Source organism: Phyllostomus hastatus, unplaced genomic scaffold (genome assembly GCF_019186645.2).
Source record: "Phyllostomus hastatus isolate PE091 unplaced genomic scaffold, TTU_PhHast_1.1 phas_scaffold_345, whole genome shotgun sequence".
Classification (NCBI taxonomy): Eukaryota; Metazoa; Chordata; class Mammalia; order Chiroptera; family Phyllostomidae; genus Phyllostomus; species Phyllostomus hastatus.
Genome location: NW_025334024.1, coordinates 19,416,053 through 19,437,541, shown reverse-complemented (window position 1 = coordinate 19,437,541; position 21,489 = coordinate 19,416,053). Strand labels below are relative to the sequence as shown.

General features: G+C 46.2%; 1 protein-coding gene across 2 annotated transcripts in view; it reads right to left on the bottom strand.

Annotated features, from left to right (window-relative positions):
- The window catches only part of CDH11 (cadherin 11), a 136,939-nt gene that overhangs the window by 8,463 nt on the left and 106,987 nt on the right, over window positions 1-21,489 (bottom strand). For both annotated transcript variants that reach the window (XM_045818848.1, XM_045818849.1), the window contains exons 8-11: window positions 16,337-16,590; window positions 12,129-12,265; window positions 11,198-11,331; window positions 10,830-10,947 (exon numbers count right to left, since the gene is read on the bottom strand). In XM_045818848.1, the coding sequence (XP_045674804.1) occupies window positions 10,830-10,947; window positions 11,198-11,331; window positions 12,129-12,265; window positions 16,337-16,590 (643 nt within the window). The remainder of the gene's footprint in view (window positions 1-10,829; window positions 10,948-11,197; window positions 11,332-12,128; window positions 12,266-16,336; window positions 16,591-21,489) is intronic.

Genomic DNA, 21,489 nt, shown 5'->3' with positions numbered 1-21,489 from the left:
TCATCCTTGGCTAGAGGCAAGGTACCCACTTCTAAGTTTTCCCCCCACTTAGGCAAAAACATGCCAACGGGGCCAGGAATCACTAGTGTATGTCATGCACAAATTGTAGTGTTTTACTCAAGGAAAATAAACGCAAGATTCAAAATGTTATGTCTGCAACCTGCACCCCTAACTCCTGCTGTTTTCACCTGTGCACTTGGTCACTATAGTGACAAAATGTAAAGGTTCCTGGTGATGATGGTGCCATGGTACCAGTTTGGGGGTAAAATGTGAGGATTACGACGATGATGTGGCCCAGTGGAAGGATGTGTGCACGTGACTTAACAAGGGAAACTATGTTTGAGTAACCTGGGGCATTTCTGTGATATAACGATAAGTTTTTTACAAAAGGAATGGAAATCAGGACATTAGCATCATGGTTCTTCCCCTCTGTCTTCAGAATTTCCCAATGTTATTAAATTTTACCAAGAAAATCATCAATTTCTCTATAATATAATATTCCACTCAGGTTCTTACATTGCTTACAATTGTTTTCAACTCATATATAAGGTTGACATAATTTTTTTTTACTGAATGGTTTCAAATTTCAGGCTCTTTTCTGGGATAATTGTTTTTTATGATTACTGGTTCATTGAATATGATCTCTTATTATAATTACTGGTTTCCAGGATATGACCCTTGATATTAACTGCCAAGTTGGTTTTCATAATCTACAAAAGTTTTTAAGGCAGTATCTTCCATTTTTTTAATGTCATTGGTTATTAAAAGTCATTGGTTATTCAACAGATTTTTAAAAAAATAAATTGATTAATTAAAAGGAAAATTACAGTGGGGAAATAGCCCTCAACTGGGTACCACACTTCTGTTAGCAAAAAATAAAGGGGGACGCGGAGCAGAGCGAAATGGACCGTACGTGGTGTGTGGGCACAGCCCCTGTGTGCGAACAACTGGAAAGGAGGAGGCACTGCTCCAAAGGCCTGGTGCGCTCTGCTCTGACCCTGAGGTCAGGACGGAAAGCTTCCCTAAAGCTCTTAAAATGCGCTTCCTCACCACCTCTTCTCCTCCGTCCTTCTCGGCCGGGGCTAAAGCTCCCCCGCTGCTGGACCTGATCAGACACTTGAGCCTGTGGAGAAGGGCTCTGGGGGCCCCCTGGCCAGGGCCCTTGTTTGAAGTGCTGAGAGATCCGAAGGGTCTAGGCCAAGCCTTGCTCTTTTCTGGTTCACTTCTCGCCTAATCTACCGACCCCACCCTCTCCGCTCCGACCTCGAGACAAAGTAGACCTGTCTACCGCATAAAGAGCCCCCACACCTTTGAGGATAGTTAGTTATGCCGTCACTGGCAGAATAATCCTTATTCGATTACTTTCCTCTGGGGCCTCTCTACTTTCCCTAGGAATGCGGCAATGCACTAGCAGGATAATGGGAAAAATATATATATATATATAAGCACAAATGTGAAAATATACAAATAGTGTGTCTGCCCCAAAAGTCTTGGTAGAGTTTTAAGCTTTAATAATGTTGACAGTAGACATGCTAAACAATGACACTAGACATCATTGGAAAGTTTAATTATTTAGAACTTTTTATATTCAGAGTTGTGATGTTTGAAAAATCTATGTTCATTTTTGATGCCAATATTGGCCATCTTCAATCTGAGGGACAGAAAGAATAGATGTCAAATAATATGTTTCAAGTTCGTATTATTTATACTTGACATTACTAATGGTTAAAGATGAACATAATGGCTTGGGTAGATACCTTTACGTTCTCGCCTTTCTGAACAACACGCGAACTCCCTGTCCGCCGGCAGTCCCTACGCAGAACCGCACATTTTAGTCTGTGGCCATTGTCTGCGTGCCTGTCGCCTTCACCCGACAGTCATCTCTGGTGACTGGGCAGCGACCTTATCTCGCTCGTCATGGTGCGTTTAGCAGTGTTTTGTGTGTACGGAACGAACAGCTGAATGTCAGGCCTTCCGCTACAGCTCAGTGTCAGCCTGGCTTTTCCACAGTTCACTTTCACGGGTTCCTGAGCGTGCAGCCACCTCCCAGTCCCCACCCTCCCCCACTGCTCACCCCGAACCCAGAGTGTGTGGGCCCACGCCTATATCGTGGATTGTGTTCCCGCTCCATGCATGCATCGGTTTATCTCCTTACTCTTTTCCGTTATTTAGCTTGAGTCAGATTCCCCTAAGCAACATTTATTGAGCTGCTAATATGCACAAGCCTTCGTCCTTGTTATTCTTCACACCTTATCCCAAAGATTTCTTGAAACTGTGTGTAGAAAATATAACGACCCTTATTTTATAGGAATGGGCGTTGAGAAACAAAGAGGAAGGCAGTTACTCACAATCATATGGAAAACACAAAAGCAGGCATGAAACTCCTCCAGGTCTCACAGCATTCTTGTTAGCATACATCCGACCACAGAATCCTGATACTACAGCATGCTAGTTACATTGGTTCTTTTTCACCAAACTCCCCCACTATGGTTATATAATTATTTGGACCCTATAGGAGGATCCAGGTAGACTCAGGTCCCTGATAAAGAGCTGCTCTAAAGAAACTTAAGAACTTTATGGCAGAGAGACCTACATTTAAGACCTTTTCCCACAGCATTTCCTAAAGCACATGCACACCCCCCTCAAAAACAAACCAATGGGCAAAAGCCAAAAAGAAATCCACTATTTTCCCAGTATTTTGCAATGAAGGAAATGCTGCAATGAGGGGAATTTTGGAAGGGGCTAGCATTTTCATGTATCAGGAGGCAAAGTGTTTGACCCAAGACTCTGATAGCTGGGGTATCTCCCCACTGAACCAAGGATCCGCATGCTACTGGGGAGGGTGATCGTGACCTTTTAATTAACACCTTTGATATTGAGGGGTGGGCAACACATGAAATACAGCAAACAGCACCGTAGGAACAATCACTCACATGTTTGTGGATAATATATCTCAGTGTTGTGCCCCGTTTGTTGGCATTAATAGATTTTTCATTGTTATAATCTGCTCCATCCCTTGGAATCAACTCTCCCTCCACTTTTGTTTGGGATCGATTTCTCCTTGGTGACAGGGAAGGAGAAAGAAACATAACTGCCTAACTATTTCTTGCTTTGAAACCTCTAGAGAATTCAGTGGGATATAAACATTCAGGGTCTTTTAAGTGAGTTGAGAAATCCCAGGAGTTAGTTAAGTCAGTGATGGGAGGAAGCCTTGAACGAATAACGTGTCTGATCCTTCATTGGTTGGGGAGGGGGCGGGTTCCCAGATAAACCGTGCTCCGTGTCGGACAAACTGCAGCAATGAATTCCAGGCAGAAAAGGAACATAATTATTTACCCAGCGAAAATGGCAGGGCATTAAAAGACATCTGCCATTTTGATCTGCCAAAAGCAATTAAAGGGGAAAAATAGTTCCAGAGAAATCTGTTTGGGTATCTTGAAATTATAAAAGTAAAAAACCAGAAGCAGATTTGAATGTCATTTGGTGCTGCTCATAGGGGAGAAAAAGGACTTAGTTTAGACAAAAAGAAAAAGAAAAAGGGAAAGAAAAAAAATATGTTTTCCAATTGGTTCAGTTGGGGTGAAACTGTCTTGACTTTCTTCCTTACACAGCTAAATCTGCTTTTCATGAGAACTTTTACTTTCTGTTATGTTTTTTTTTTGTGTGTGTGTGTGTGTGTGTGTGTGTGTATTTTAACAATTTAAAAGAAACTTTGAATGTGTCACATATCAGAGCTCTTCTGACCTATTTGCAACTGCCCACCTTAGAGAATATGCTTGCAAAGTGAATGCCTGTGACAGCCATCCTTTCCTGGACCCAAACCCCAGCTCCCAGGATAACTCTGTGGGATAATAAATAATACATGGGTGGAAGGGGTGGCCGATGGGACAAAGGCTCCTTCAGAACGTTCCAACAACAAAAGATGGGTTGTCTTTTTCAGCCTGAAGCTTATGTCACAATATAATCATTTTTTCCCATAAAAATAAATAATCCCTGACATTTCTGAAGCACACTGCATGTTTTTTCCCAGCCACTCTTTATTTTCATTCATGTGTTTGGTCAACCCACTGTTCTTAATGTTGGGATAACGTCTCCACAGAGCTCACATTCTCGTGGGGGACAGACGGGAAATAATCGCTTGGAGTGCAAAGTGAAGAAAAAAGGACTGAAGGTTAGGGGAGCCCAGAGCAGGGCGCGTCTAAGATGCACCGGGACCAGGGCTGCCTGGCCAGGCCTCGCCTGGGAGGCGTTATTTACAGTAAGACTTGGACGAGGAGGAACAGGCAGGGGGCACTTTCCCATCCGAGCCGGGGCCTGGACACGTGTGAGCATGGCATATTTTGGGGAGTAGAGGTGGTTTGAAGATTCTGGAGCTTAAGGTTCAAGGTAGCAAGGAAAAGGAGGTAAAGACAAAGTCTATAGGGGTTGGGGCAGGAGGAGGTAGGTCTACAATTCCTTGCTATGAAGCATCCGTTTAACCCATAGGAGATGGAGAGCCAGAGAATAATTCTAAGAGAGACATCTTCGGGTATGTGTGTCAAGACCGATCTCAGTGGTGGCGAGGCTGGGGTCAGACAGGCCTGTTTGGGGGCCGCCGTGGGAGTCCCAGCTCCGCTTTGCACAGGTCATGGATAGTCGTCACCCAGACCAGCTGTGCTTTCACAATAGAATTATTGTAACTCGGCCCCGTGTGCCTTGGGGAACTCCCGGCCATCAGGGACCATGTCTTAGTCACTGCAAAAGCCCCACTCTTAGGACACTTCCTGGCACACGGGGCATGACAACAGCTCATTTGTCCACGATCAGGAAGGATGGAAGGAAGACACTGCGACAGAAGAACTAGGAAATACCGAGATTACAGTGAAACTCACACTGGCACTGAGTATGGGAGACACATCAAGGGCAGAGAAGGTCAAATGAAATAGGGAAGGTGTTTCAAGATGTCTAAAGGGCCAGTTACACTTTCAATTTGTTGACTTAAAAATCCTAAGAGTATTTATAATAGAAACTTATCACAACCTTCAAAAATTGCCCTCGCTGCTCAAATTAATAAACAATGTTCTAGTAGCCAAGTAATGTCACGGTCGGATGGGCCTTCAACTTCAGGTGGAATATATTTATTTGGTATCGGGCAGCGAGCAGTCCAGGGGTTCTGGGAACTAGGGATGTGTTCTAGTTCCGCCTTACCGCTCGAAATAGTGGCTCCATCCCTGAATTAGAAGTGAGGTAATAGTTGACGATTTTAAAAATGAGATAGTACTAGAGTTAATTATGTGCCAGATATTCATGTACTCATATGAAGACTGATCCCCTTCCAGGGTAAAGAGTGAAGACACGCATTTCATCTCGAACCCTACCCCTTCCTCTCCACTTTGTTCATCACTGTTCGGAGCAAGAGCTTTGGAAATTAACAATATTGGGTTCAATATTCAGATGTTTCAATTTCATTACTTTACCAAATCATTAGGTTAAAAGACAAAATCATATTATCTTATTGTTAGGATCCAAAAATTCTAGTAAAAATTGGACATCCATGTTTTAATAAAATAATGCAAAGGAAACTCCCTAAGCACACACAGAAACACATATATTCCACAACAAATCTTAATTTTAAATGGTGAAACTCTAGAACAAGTGAGAAAGTCCATGATCATTGGTGTTATTTAATACATATTCTAAAAGTGCAAATTTATCCAATTAAACAAAATTGTTCCTTTTGTTCCAGAGTTGGCTAGAAGGTGAGGGAATGGGACCTTACCTACTTAACTAATGGTCATTATAAATATTTCTGGTATTATAAATATTCCTAATGGCAATTTGTCAATTAAAGTATCAAAAGCTTTTGATCCAATAATTCCACTGTAGAAATTTAGCCTCAAATAACAATTAGATATTTGGCAAAGATATGTGGAAATGAACTTATGCAACAGTATTCAACTGGTATCAGACATTCTTAAGGTAGAAATTAGGGAGCTATTTAGAAGAAAATGTTGAGAAAAGTGTATGAGAAAAACTGGACGTGTTCGTTATGACTACCTTTTTAAGATCAAAATATGTGTCACGAACGAGTCTGGAAGAGCATGCAGAATAGCAGTGCTTATTTCTGGACAGTATATTATAGTCATTTTATTATTTTAAATTTTATTTCCGCTTATCTGTACTTTCTGCTTTTCCTTTAAGGAATGTGTATTAATCACGCAGTAGGAGAAAACTATAAATTTCTTTTCAAATATATTTTGCCACAATTATGATAGCTGTGATTAACATTGAAATCAAAGTATCATTTGTCCTGCTCTGCCCACGCTTTCCCTAGAAACCTACGTTGATGAATTGAATTGAATTTCAGGTTTTTCCTCTTCTGAAGACAGTTATTATTTGACTATAAGATAAACAAAGATTTCGCAAAAAGAATCAACTAAAACAGACATGAGCTCGATGTTGACGATACAGTGCATTACGCACAGGAGGCAGAACCCTCCTGATACTCCAACTTCCTAGCTGTTTCCACTGACTGGCAGCACCACCTTGGGCAAGTCTCTGAAGCGTCTGATGCCTCCCATTCCTTCCTCATCTAGAAAATGGGGGTAATAACATTCAACACGCCCACCTCATAGGGCTGTTTGCGAAAATGAGTGAAACGATGACCGTGAGAAGGTTTTATAAATTAAGAACTAGCGAGACGAGAGCAGCTAGTCTCAGCATTTCTTTTTTCTGGGTGCGCTTCTTTTCCATCACACATTTCTTGTGTCTTTAGAGATGCCACTAAGTCTGATATTTTCAACGTGAATGCATCTCAAAACCTGGGCGGATTAGCTCTTCCTCTGCCCAGACAGCTCCCTCCTCCACATCAACAGGCTAAGATGGGCTTAAATGTCGGGGAGCCGTCCAGCGCGCTCCTCTCCTGCCGTCTGCAGACCCGTCTTGGAAGCTCAGGTTGTGGGATGGAATCAGATAGAAGGAACTAAGAGATCTGTGTGTATGAAGGACGGCTTCCTCCCTTACATTTCTAAAGAAAGACAAGTACCATATGATTTCACTAATGAACAAAGTAAAAGAAAAAGAGAAATGGGCCCTGGCTGGCATAGCTCAGAGGATTGAGCGCGGGCTGTGAACCAAAGTGTCGCAGGTTTGATTCCCAGTCAGGGCACATGCCTGGGTTGCAGGCCACGGCCCCCAGCAACCACATTGATGTTTCTCTCTCTCTCTCTTTCTCTCTCTCTCTCTCTCCCTCCCTCCCTCCCTTCCCTCTCTAAAAATAAACAAATAAAATCTTTAAAAAAAAGAAAGAGAAATGGAAACAGACTCGTAGATACAGAGAACAGACTGACAGCTGTCAGAGGGGAGGGAGTTCGGGAGTCTAGGTGAAGGGGTTAAGCGCAGGAAAAAAGCTCATAGACAGACAACAGTGGGGTGATGGCCGGGGAGAAAGGGGGAGGGAAGTAGAAGAGGGAAAAGGGGGCATGAATGCTGATGGAAGGAGACTTGACTTGGGGTGGCGAACACACACGATGTATTTATAGAATTGTACACCTGACTCCTACATAATCTCATTTACCAGAGTCACCCCGATACGTTCACTAAAATAATAAAATAAAGATGCCCGGTGCTGATGCCGAGTCTAGGCAAACACCGTCTTGATTCTTTCCATGGTGTGACGGGAGTAAGCACGGAGAAAGGAAGAAACCTGATGCTTGTACTCAGCACTCTGCAACCCATTATCTCATATTTTCTATGGAAAACAGCCTCGGCCGAGAAATTTGGTAACTCGGGAGGCTATTAATAGGATGTGGAAAGTGATTACTCCTTTTGGATTACTTCAATATGTAATTACTTTTAGGAGCTCGTAGAAAGAAACGCTATTAAATGATAATTATAGGACCGTATTTGCTTTAAGGTTCTGTAATAGCTCTAAACATGGGAGTTTTCATTAACTGTTTGCCATAGTTAATAAAGTCATTCTTCTTAAAAAGTAGCAATTTCCTGCAAAAATGGTGGCTCCAGTGTAGGATTAGCCTCTTACAGGAAAGGGCAGGGATACAGATCGCGCAGTAGGCTGGCTCCTCCACAGTGATACAATCTCCTTGAAAACAGAGATGGCGTCCTTGCAGTACTGTGACAGCGTGGCATCCTTATCACTCCCCAGAGAACAGTCTGTCTTGGTATAATGTTTCAGAGGGTCAACAGCGACTAAATATTATTGTGCACATAAAAATAAAGCAGACAAGGCCGACAAGGGAGGTGACGCTGGCACAGTGAGGAACTGGGGACTCGAGGAATACATGCAGCATTAAGTCCCAGATCTCAGTTGTTGATAAATACGAACACACAGATAAATGTGGGACCATAAGCACCGGAGAGAACAGATTATAAAGGAGGTGGTAGTGTGAGAGGCATGTGAGAACCCCAGAGCTTTCTGGACAGCCAAGTAGATCACCTCACTATCGATAAAACTAATTGCATGCTGAAATTTTTGGTTACAAGTATTTTTTTTCATCGTAAAACTGACATCAGCCCAGGCTGAAACAATGTAGCCACCCACCAACCCACAGGAGACAGAAAATAATTTGGGAATTAGGAAAATTCCAAGAGTGGAGGCCGGGATTCTCATAAACTCAAAGATGCGCACGTATCTTGCAAAGTACTGTGGAAGCGCTGTTTATGCCATCTCATCCAACTCGGGGCAGTAAACACTCGTGTCCGCACGAGTGCCCCTTGCCGGGGTCTCCCTGCTGCGGAGAAATCGATCTTTACAGAGGGAAACGCCTACAGTACGTTTGTGCGCTGTGGAGGCTGGGAACCGCTCACCTATCTCAGGGCTTTGCAGAGTTCTCTTCAAGGGGCTTAAGGCGCTCATACATGTACATGAATCAAAGCCCACAAGTACAAGAAAAATCCTAGATTACATGTAAAATTAAAGAGATCTGAGTAATGCTTCTATTTAGAAATGATTGAAATCATTCACTAAGTGAATCAGAGGTTGTTTTGTAGGGTTGCTTTAAAATACATTTCTCTCCCTGTAACTTCCTTCAGACCCAGGCTTTCAAGACATCGTCCACTGCAGAAAGCAAGGCACCAGGAGAGAAGATCTCTGTTGTAGCACCTAGGAGCCTCTGTCCCACAGTCGCATTTAATATGTGCTGATTAAACAGGTCATAATTACGCGCTGAAACCAGTACATGAAGTGGTAATAAAGTAGGGCGGGGCATATCCCTTCAAACCCAAGTGGCGTGGGGACCACTCCTCCGCTTTCATTATCAACCCAGACCGACAGCGACCAGAGTGGGTGGGGAGGGGAATAATGCTGGGAAGAAGGGGAAGGAACCAGACAAAGAACATGTATGAATGACCCACGGACATGGACAACGGTGTGGGGACTGACTGTGGGAGCAGGAGGTGGGCTGGGCGGAGGAGGGCAAAGGGGGGAACACAGGGAGAACTCTAATACAATAACAGTAAAAAATTTTAAAGAAAAGATCAACCCAGCAGTTAAGGTTATAACCTCTAATCTCTGAGTGCCTAAGTTTAAAATCTAGGGCTAACTCCTGTGTAGCTGATTGACCTTCTTTAACTTCTATTTTCCAATTACAGGTGACATCCCATATTATTTTGCACTAGTTGCAGGTGTACAGACAGCACAGTGGTTGGACGATCATATACCTTACAGAGTGTCCCCCTGATATTCCCAGTACCCACCCGGCTGCATGCACAGTGGTTACGATATCGTTGACCCTATTGCCCGTGCTTTGTTTTACATCCCTTGGAGCACTTCCGTATCTACCAAGTTGTACTTCTTAACCCCTTCACCTTCTGTAGCTGACTGACTTCCAACAAGTTACTGGATAATTCTGCACCTTATTTTCCTCATCTTCAAAGTGAGAATGATGACAACCCTTAGCCAAGGTGTGTTGAGAGCATTAAATGAACTGAGTATGGGAAGACTCTTGGCTGGTGTTTGAAACATAGCTGTTGGCACTGATGATACTTACTGGTCGCAGTGATAGTGGTGGTGAGGAAAGTAATACCACTTATTAGATTAACTTAAGATCCCATAAGCCTGCTCCCAGTCACCGAGAAAGCCATCAACCTATCACCTCGAGCACAGCTGCCACGTGGCTGGTGCAAACATACGCGCCCAGGAGGACCAGCGTTTATTCCTATGTCAGGTGATGGCACTGTCAGCCTCTCCTTACAGACCTGCACGGTCACAGGTTTCTAGGAAGAGCTGCAGACCAAAACAGTCCTCCCTGGCGAATCTGCAGTGGGACTCAGAAAGCACTTTATTCTCCCATGTTTCCAGTGGCCATAGCATGCTTTCTTCATGCCCTTCGGGCAGACACCCTGCAGGCACCCTCAGGTGCCCCGCTCTGTCAGCCACAGCGCATGCCAACTGCGCAGTGGAGGAAAAGTCCAGCTGAAAAATCGTACCGCCTTACAAAGTTGAACTAATCTCCTTTAACACTCTACTCCATATCAATATTCATAAAGCCGTGCTTCCCCCCAGGGGTTCATCAACCTCTTTAAAAAAAGACAAATGAAGCTGTTTGCATACTGACCCTGCAGGCTTCCCCACTTGGTTTCCCACTGCTTCATGAATATCAAAGCTGACAACAAGGAAAGGTAAAATAAAATGAGACCCACTTATGCATGGGCGCCAAATGAACCCCTGTCTCAAAATAAAGATCGCATTATTATTTCTTGTTTGCGCTGCAGCAGAAAGGCATTATTGAGATTAGGGAAAATACTTGTGCTCTGCAGTATACAAGCCATTCACCTCCCATTCCTCCTTCCCATCGTGACTTCCCCGAACGCATAGGAACCTTAGTACGAACCTCTATTGTCTCTGACTGTGAAGTTTGGATTGTGAATGATTTCGGGGGGTAGACTGAAGATAAATCTTGGTCCATTGGCTGTGTCATCCTTGTCATCTGCACTAATTGTAACAATTGGCTGAAAGAGAAAGGTGGCCCATAAATAAATCATGCTGACATCGGCACATCATTTGTTTTAAAATTTCCTGGCTGGCTAAGAAACCTGACTGGAATTAGAGGACATAGTTCCAGAGCTCAACTAGAACTTGCAAGCTCTCTTGGGCAGTGGGAGGTACGCTCTCTCCAGGTGACACTCTCAAAATCAAACTCACTTCCAAATGCCTTTCCTGGCTTACGGCCGGGGCCGGGGCTGGGGAGAGCACCGTTACCTGGCTAGAAAGCGGCTTGGTCTGGTCACTCTCACAGATGAAGCCTTCGTACGGGGCAGCAAACTTGGGAGCGTTGTCATTGACATCCAGGACCCTGATGGACACTGGGACTTTGGCTTCCTGATGCCGATTGTCTGGAAAGAGAGACTTCAGTCAGTGCCGGGGGCGGGGGGAATCCACATGGGTCCAAGGTTACTCCTAGGAAACGGTGAGCTCCAGCCACTCCTCCGGGGAGCATAGGCACGGCTGGCACAAAAGAACTGAAGTACGCAGATGTCCACATTAGACCCGTGAGAACTAAACTACTTTTCCATTTCCGCCGACTGCGATGCTGAGGTTATATTGCAAATGCTGATAACAGAGCCTGGCACCCCTGAGTGCAGTCCATAGCAGTGGTTCTCAAACTGGGGTTCCCCAGAGCAGCAGCAAGACCAGCTGGGAATGTGTTGGGAATGAAAAGGCTCAGGTCCCAAACCCGAATGCACTGAATCACAGGCTCTGGGAATGAGATCCAGACATGCTTGATACAACGAGCCCTCCATGATGTTCCTTCCGGGGCATGACCAAGTTTGAGAACCACTGGTCTCCAGGTAAACAGGAGCCGACAAAGCTTGGCTCTGGGTTTAGACAACACTGAGTGACAGAAGGCAGGGGGAAACCCTTCGGTGATGCTATGGGCTCAAGCTGCGGAGGGCTCTCAGCTCACTTGCCGAGTCTGTGCCCCGTTCCACCAGAGAAAACAAAAACATCTCTACGTTTTTACATACATGACGTCCTAGACAGACAACCAAAAATACATGTTTAAAGACTGAACAACGTGTTTCACACGAAAACATTTATTCTCTCTCAGCTGTCTGTCACTTCCCACAATATAGAGACTCCGGAAGAGTAAGATTTGGTGAAGCAGAATCAAAACCCTGAGGACACTTACGGATTTCTGCGGCAAACACGGATATGTTGAGCCAGGCTGTCTCCTCTCTGTCCAGAGGTTTTGTCGTTTTAATAAAACCGTCCTCTGGATTAATAGTGAAAAACCTGTCCAGGTCAGTGTGGCGATCGATCGAATACCTAAGCAGAATGCAAATGAGGCCATTAGAGGAGACCTTCCAAGCAGCTTAATATTTAAATGTTTTCTCCATGTACATTTAAAAGCAACTTTTTCAGTGAGTTTGCTTGAGCTAGGTCTTCTTTTTAATCAAATTTACTTTTCAAACTTTGTACATGAATCTTTTATAGAAATCATTTTGCCACACTGGAATTCTTTCTTCGGTACAATGAATGAAAGGGCTGTTTTGCATATTTGATTGAGAAGCGTAATAACATGTTGCATATTTCTCCATACTTACTATAATCACCCACCGCCTGAATATGTATGAAGTTGCACTGGGGAAGTTGCTTTGCCTTGCTCTCAGGCTATTCAGAGTGTCATAACTGTATCAGACCTTGGTCAGGGTTTTGCATATGAGATATCAAAGAGTTTCATGTTTGTCTAAGTTTATCATCAAGGATCGCTTATGGTCCTAAACAATCAGTTTTCTCCTTATTTAAAGAAAAATGCTAACTACGTTTTGAGTGAATTTATCTAGTTTATGTACTTAATTTTAGGGGCTTTCTTGGTAGCTCGGTTGTGAATTCCAGGACGAAGTGGGCAAAGCAGTCTCGGCCATTCCTGGGTAGCGCCTTCTCCCCACACTTCGACGGCTCCAGGCTGTGCCTCACAGCACAGCCAAGAGGTTTTAGCTACTTCTCTCCACTAGAAAATTTGCTTTCTTCAAAGAAATGACAAAATCATTTCCCAATGTTACTGGAGTGTATTTGTGGTGAGGTGAGGTGGGGACGGGGCAAGAGGAATGCCCTTACTGAGGTACAAGGTAAAGTGACTTGCCCAGGACACGCAGAGTTGTAAGCGGCAGAGTCCTGGCTTTCAGGGGTCTGTTGAACTCTAAAGGCCCTTTGCTTTCACTTCGTCGCACGGAGTCCAAATGGAGGCTAGCAAGGATGCTTGTGTTAACGCAGGGAGCGGGCTGGGCTTCATCATTGGGGTTTTTTCCTGTTCTTTGTTTTCCTAAAGTCTGCAGAATACATATGCCCGAAGGCTTTCATTGAGGGTCCTAAAACCAAATAGTAGAGGTAGCAAAGACTGTGGATGTCACACGGTTTAATGTGCTCAATTTACAAATGTTGGGTGGTCTGTGTTCTAGTTTCTGGGGGAGCCACTATGGGACCCTGGATCTCCCAGTTCCAAATCCCGTTCTTTGCAGGAAAGAGGGACCGTGTACAGCAAGCAGCACCTCCCAGTATGCAGACCATGAGGCCGCTCAGGCTGTCATCTGACTTCGCAGCTCCCATGGGAGTGGAATGACCAGTCCCTTCTCCAGGGGGGACTGGAGATAAACCATGACACGTCTCATAAATGTCAGTGGAGGGCCAGTCGCCGAGCCCTCGGCAGACAGCCCCACATGAAAAGGCAGCAAAGATAACAGAAGACCTTTTGTCTTGTCCCCAGGAAGTTTACTATCTAGTTCACGTGACAAGACACACTCATAGGAAGAAATATAATAATTCAAAATACTGTTCTATAGAAGTGAACTGGTCTTGTAAAGTCTTAGGTGTAAATTCATGTTCTTTGAATCAGCTTATTTATCACTTTTAGCTGGAACACAAATAGTACCCAACTTTTGGGTTCTCTGTGAGAATCACATGACATAAGACATGTTTAAATATACAACCTAGTGCCTCCCACGTGGCCAGCAGTCCAGCCTCCATGCCACTGTCATTGCTGTGACACGCTGTGGCTAGATCATGGGGACTCTCAGGCCACTCCACGGAGTGGGGCCTTCATCCCACTGCCAGTGGGAATCATGGAAGGCTTTTGATCAGAGGAACCAATAAACAGAATCATGTTATCAGGCAGAGGAATAAGGGAGGGTGGACAAGGCAGCCTGAGCAAGGAAGCGTAGAGGAAGGGACAGAGGACACTTACGGATCCGACCCAGTATTTAATGAACGAGGCGAGAAGAGAGTTGGATGTGGGACTGACAGAGGCAATTGGAGCTGATGCGTTGGAGAGAGAACCAAGAGGACTCAGATGGTGTTTGATACCTGGCAGAGGCTGGGAGAGTCAGAGAGAGTTTCTAGGCCAAGTGTCAGAGAGAAGGAGGCCACAACAAAGTTGACTTAGCAGGGAGAAGGGGCTGAAATTGCAACGAGGGGTATCTCGACACGTGAACGGAGCAAGGATTCACCTCTGTGCCTGGGTTCGGAGTCAGAGCAGCCGGGCTTTGCTGTAGGGATGTCACAGTCAGTATAAGCTCAAAGCTTTTGTTTTGAATGAGTGAGCGAGCCAGTGTGGAAAGAAATGAGTGACAATGCACACGGCACCCCATAGAGAAGCCCAGAATCAGGGAGAAGGTCAGCCCGGAGCCAGAGACTCGGGGCACAGATTCAGTCCAGTGATGCCTGGGGAGGGCTCCATACGTGAGTGGTCAGAGAGAGAGAGAGAGGTCAAAGTCAAAAGGCTGAGCCTCGGCGAGGGACAGGGACCAGGGACCAGTGACGACACCAGGGCTGTGCTGTCTGAGACGTGTGACGTTCCTGCCAACGGTGCTAAGAGAGGACATTTCAGAAAGGCGGTGGTGAACAGAAGTGTGTCGAATGCTACAGAGTCTGGGGGAGAAAAGATACGCAAATGTTCATGCAGCTGAGAGTTTAGACGACACTATCAGGTCTTGCCCGTGTGTCCAAGAACACCAGCTCCTTTAGAGGTGAAGACAAGAGCGGGCAGTGAGGACAGGAGACCCAGTGAATAAAGAGACCGAGTGGGTGAAGGACAACACACAGTCTGGGGTGTCACGGTGCTGTGATGTGCCGTGGTGAGAGCTGTGGGGGGGGGGGTGACACCTAAGTGCCATGTAAGCAAGGTGGAGAGAGAGGGGAACAAAGACCCAGGAGGAAGGACATGTAAAGGTCCGGAATTAGGAGGCAGCTGGTTCTATTTCAGAGGACAGGAGGTAGCCCAGTCTCACAGCCACGGAGAAGGGAGGGGAAGACAGACAGGGGAGTCGGAGGCCAGCGGGGCATCAGAGCTGCTGGGGGAAGAGGCTGGAGCAGCGGCCTCAGGCTGAGAGTGCTGAGATTGTCTCAGGGGGAGGGGGCACTCGGGGACAACTCAGTCATCGACTATTTTGTTGCTGTTTAACTGAGGAGGAGGCAATGTTCGGCTGTCTTAAACCGACCACTCGGGACTACAGGATGGACACAGGAGAGGTCGGGGGAGACTGGAGGCAGGGACAGCATGAGGAGGCGGAGAAAGGAATTCGGCAAGAAGGGCATTAGGGACACGGCCTTGGGGAGAGCAGCATCTGCCACAATGCAGTCCAGGACAGGTTTCAGCTACCGAAGTTCCTGTCCCGTGCATGTCCTGGATCTGTGACTCGGGCCTCCTTAGCTGCTTCATCATCAGCTCATCGCTCATTAACTCAGGTCGGGACGGGGCTTGGCGGGGAGCTGCATCCTAAATCAGCTTTCTAGCTTGCTCTTCTAAGTCGAAAAAAACGTTCATAATAAACAAAGCACCCTGTATTTGCTTGGCACTTTGTTACCTCTTCCAAGCGCTCAGCAGCAGCTAGACACACAGCTTGTTACAGCCTCCTGCTCACTGGCCCAGTCCTTCGGGGCAAGTCGCCCTGCCATACAGCACCCCGATCTCCCCTCCCTTTAAGGAGAACAATTGCCATGAAAAAAAAATGCAGTGAAGGAGATAAATTAGACTGTGCATCTGCACACCCAGTGGGGTAACTGCAGCACAGGAAGGTGTTCGATGAGTTATAATTACTATACTTATTTTACAATTAGTATTTACACCTCCCCACAGTTCCCGGGGGGATGCAGACCCAGTGAAGGGTTACGCGGCTGGGGAGACATCATGTAGCTTTAACAAGCCTGTCCGAAAAGGGAGCAGCAGAGGTGAAGCCGACTGGCTGTCTTCTAAATCTGAATCCTGTTTACCCTGCTTCGGGCCTGATTATCTTGGGCCCTTTGGAAACTCAAGGATGTGGTTTCCGGTTTCTGCCAGGCTTTCCCAAAACCTCCTGCCTCTCTAATTCCTCGTCCAGGCTTTTAAAATAAATCTCCCGGTACCTTATCGGGCTGTTGGCAGCATCGGGGTCTTTGGCATGGACTCTCCCGACCACGGTGCCAGCGGCTGCATTTTCTTGCACTTCATGGATGTAACTCGGGGCCAGGAACATGGGGGGCTCGTCAGCGTCTTCTACTGCGATCTTGACCGTCACAGTGTCCTTGAAAGGCCCGTTGTTGATGAACTTGGGGTCAATGTGCACGTTGGCTGCCTCTACCTTCAAGCTGTATGCTCTTTTGGTTTCAAAATCTACGGGCTGACAGGAAGGAAGAGAAGACTGACAACCAATTCCTTGAAAGAAAAATGAAAGCAAAAGACCTGTTTTACAGGGCAGAGTGTGTCGTTCCTCAAAGTGAGAAAACCCGTGTCTATTCAATATCCAATTACCTGAGCCATTTGGTCAGAAAATCAGACAAATCAATTGCTGACACCTGGAATATGCTTCATGGGAATTCTAGGAGCACGCCAGACACAGAAGGACCTCAGGACCTACAACGGACCTCACTGTGAACACCACCAGTAAGGCTGCCCAGAGCCCCTATGCATCTCCCAAGGAGGAGAGGGAACTACAGTACCACACAGATAAATGTCATCGACTGTCCCGTAAAGCACTGAGTTATCTCGGTAAGAAAAGTAGCCCCTGAATTTCAGCCAGAGCTGTCTTATCAGATGACCGCTCCCCTCCACACGCACACACACCTGGCTTCCTCATCTGACAGCCTCACTTTGAAAGTTTCTGACCGTGTAGCCTTTTCCAAAGTCCGGGACCCTGACCAACAGTGGCCCATTAAGATGACTTAAGGCGGTTCATGGATAATTTCGGTGGGTGGGTTTGTTGAGTCACATTAACTTACTTATCGACACAATTATTCCTTCTCCAGTCCTTCCACTTATGAACACATAAAGAATATCTCCGTGTGGTGCTGATTTGTAACATATCTGTTCTGCTTCTTAACCTCCCTTTTCAGAGGCTGTGCTACATAGCTCGCTAGTCAGATTAGAATAATGATATTTTGTTTTGATTGTGTTCATTTTTAGGATACCCTCTATTTATGGCAAGTGACAGGAAAATAAGAATAATGCCTCCTTGTTAGAAGAATATGTAATATGTTAAAAAAAAAGTCCACTTAAAGAAAAGCAACGATAAACTATATAGATTTTACACAGATATGAAAAGATGGGAAGTAGCTTTTGAATGGCTGCGGTTACTGGGAAATGGATGGCGAATGCCCCTAATTCTGAACGAGAGGAGCATCAACGGGCAACGGGTGAAGAGTGAAACCGCAGCAGAGAAACAAGTCCTCGTGCCCAGGAAACAGAACTGTCTAATTAGCACCCTGGGTGACGCGCAACTACCAGATGTTCGGGAAGACTCGGTCTTTCCAGGCGACCATCTGCCCGCCACGCTGTACTCGTCTGCCTGGCAAGCGCCTGGTTCGAACCTTGGACGCCGCCCTAGGGCTGAGTCTTGCTCTGACTCTGCAACGGCAGGGCGATTCCGGTGTCAGGAACGTTAAACACGTCCGACGCCCTTGACATGTTCTCCATCATCTTCCCGCCCTCACGCTCCCCAGAGTCGGGGGACACTCCCGTTTCCTGAAGCAAAACCTGCCCCCAGTGGCTCCCCTATTCTACAACTCTGCAGAAGTTTCATCCTTTGCTGTGTTACGAAGCAGCAGAAAGGGATGATATTTATAAGCTGAAGGTACGAGACTGTGAAGTTTCTCAAAAATCTTTGATCATTAGATAAAGCTAAAACCTGAAACTGGACTATGATCGTCCTGAGACCTGGTCAGTGGAGAGTTTCCACCTTCAGGTGGTCTGAACCTTCCCAGCGCACAGCTGCTCTGACCTTGGTTGAGACCCGAGCCCACAGCCAGGTCCCCAGTGGAGAGCCCGTTCACATTGACACTAGTGCAGTGCTCGTCAGATCCCAAGCAAAAGGCCCTGGATCTTGGCCAACGTTCGTCTGAAATGCCCTTTCCTACTTTGGGGCGGTTTTACTAAATTGTCTTGCGGCCACTCAAGCCTCACCGCCTTGGAAAGTCCTCCTCACCTCCCACCAACAGTCAGTGCGGTCCACCAGCCACCCTTCTGCAGCCCCCTGTCTCCCGCCCCGGGAGGTGGGGAGCATCCTCAAGAACTCGCCCAAGCCTTGTTGATGCTTGCTGACCGTTGCCTCCCCGATGCCCAGGAGTCCCGGTTCCAAGTGGCCATTCTGACCAACTGGGAGGCAGGGCAGATGGGTAACATTTAAACACGGACCTGAAACGCATTCCCTGCCTCCTTCCAAAAAAAGATTCCAGGTCGTCTCCCATGTGGACAGTTACAGCCGTGTTAGGAGGAGTGGAAATAAAAACTAAATGAGGCAACACAACATAAGCCATAAAAATCTTTTTTAAACCCCCCTTGGTAACTGATCCCACCTCTGAGAAGTCTCCCTGAGGGACGAATTCAGGAGAATACCAAAACAAACAATATTCAAAAATGCACGGTGTTTGTCGCATACGGCAGAGGGCTGTCTCTAATCAGGGAAACGTACACACGAAACACCGAATCCAGCTGTGAGATTTTATTAAGGAAATAATGGTCCATCCACAGGATGGAGCGTTATGTAGTCATTAAAAATGATTATGTATATTATGTAACAGCATGTACAATGTTTACGATATGACATTAAGTTAACAAATCAGATCACCCCACGATGGCAGCTGTGTTGAATGTGATATACCCACATCCATATCGTGTGGCCAAGGAACGGAAAGAAATAATTAGACATAAAAATGACTTTATTAAAATGGAGAATATTTAAAATGTTTTCTAATGCTGCTCTCATGCTGTTTTACAAGGAGTTTATTGGGTTGGAAGTAAATAACTCAGAAACGGCACCAGGGTATCGCTACGATAAGTAAGAGTCCCACTTGGTCAAGGGTGTTTGCAGTGAACAGGTTGGATTCCCCTCCAACCGTCAACCAAGTCAGCGATACGTTTCATCCTTGTTGTTCTTTGGTTCTTCGTTGGCTGACCACACAGAGGGGGTCTGACTATCCGGGGGGCAGCTCTCTCTCTCATGCACCACCACACACCCGACACTCCCGGGGTCTCACACAGAGCCAGCACTCAAATATCGGTTGCTTCCTCAGCTCTTCAATAAACAAACAGCTCTCCCTCCTCCGTATCTCTTGAATTCTTCATCCTCTCCCCTTCTTCAGTTCTTTGTGATGTCTTCCTTGAATTCCAACAACGGCGTTGCAGCTGGTCCCACCGCCTCCACGTCAACACCCTCAAGACTGAACGTACTCAGGTTTCTTAAAGCTGTCCTGTTTCCACTGATACCTGGTTCCACGGCGTCCTTCAGGAGCTCTTTTTTCCTGCCCTTCTTCTCCTTCTCTGTCTGGTAAATGCCCGCCCATCTATCGGGACCCAAGAACTGCCCCCGTAAGAAATCACTCACGTCCCTATTCACAGATGCCATTGCACTGTGTCATAGTTGGTTCTCAACTGGGGAGTGATTTCTTGTAACTTACCTAGGGTGTAGCTAGCAATGTGGCAAGCTATTTTTATCATCACGACTGCTGGGGTGGGGTGGGGTGGGGTGGGCCGTGTGTAACTGGCATCTGCTGAGGCGCCAGCGGGCAGTCTGCTGCACACCACCCAGTGCACAGAGCAGCCCCCACCCCCCTGAGAAAGGCGGTCCGGCCTGAAGTGCCGTTAGTGCTGGGGCTGAGGAAACTGCTCTGCTCAACTGTCATTTCACTTCACCGTCCTGTTAGATTGGGATCTCTCAGTGGCTGGAACTGTCTCTTCAGCTTTTGATGTCCAGCCTCTCACAATGGGCTTGCCTGTCAAATAATTACTCAATAACTCTTGGTAGAAAAAAAAATGAGTTAATAAATAAAGAAGAGAGTGGGAAAAAACTACACTAAAGAATATGTTTAAAAGACATACATATTTCCATTATTTCTCCATGCCCTTTTACGTTATTAAATCATATATAATGACTCCCGCCAGGACCCATCTTTTTATTCTGTTAAAGTCACCTCTCAATTTTTCTTTCTAATGGACATTTGGAACTTTGTGCTGCAAGTTTAGGAAATGAAACAACATCTTACTCTGTTTTAAAGCTAAACAGCAATATTTTATACAATATGATCCTTCTGCTTGGAATAAACACACCCAACTGGGGAGACACGTGCAAATTAATCTTATGCAGGGAGCTCATTTGCGAAGTGTGAGTCCCACGGGGCGATTCAAATGTTTCAGGGTTTCAGAGACATGGTGAGTGTTTATGCCCCGAATACCTGAAAATAGGTGACAACCTTGGCATGACCAGCCGCCCAAGGACATGAACAGCAAGGACAGGAGGCTGCTGTCAATGCTCACGTGTCCCTGCCAAGCACGAGGGACAGGGATGTCAATGAGGGTGCCGCGCTGACGGCTCTCTGCACACAGTTCACACGGCAACCTTTCCGGAGGAGAAGCCCAGCCCCTGTGGCTGGTGGTTAGGGTTCCGTGGCCGCACCGTGCATGGTCACTACTGTTGACCTTCCCGAGTGTCTGAAGCTCGCTCCAATTCCATGTCCTTGTACAGCAGAATCACCTCTCCCTTCTCTCTGTTCCATGTCCTGTCATATTTCCCCCAAACCCAACAATGCCTTCAGGTGTCGGGGCAAGTCAGCTTCCCAGAGCACGTCTCTCCCAGCCCACCTGCTACGGAAAGATTCCCCCACCCCACCCTTGCTTTCTCCCCAGCTGCTGGCCTCTATTGATTCTTCAAATTAATTTTTTAGCAGTGTTGCAGCCCTATCTTTTCCATCACACGGAAGAGCTTAATATTCATGCTACAAAACCAAGTTGAAAATGAATGCTTGATTAAAACCAAGGTAATCCCATCATCCAATTCAGATATAATGCTCCATACACTTTGATGATGGAGAGATGTTGATTTCTCAAGTGGTAAGGCGGGGGGCTGGGAGGGGGGATCGGTGTAGAATACACTGTGGCTGTTTCTTCACTTCAGCAAATTCCATCTGGCACCCCTTTTCAAGCCCTTTCTGGCCCAGCATTTCTCAGGAGTCTTGAGGGGGGCGTTTTTCCAGCATACTCTACATATGGATTCCCTGCCCGTGAATTGCTAGCTGCGTGCCTGTGACAG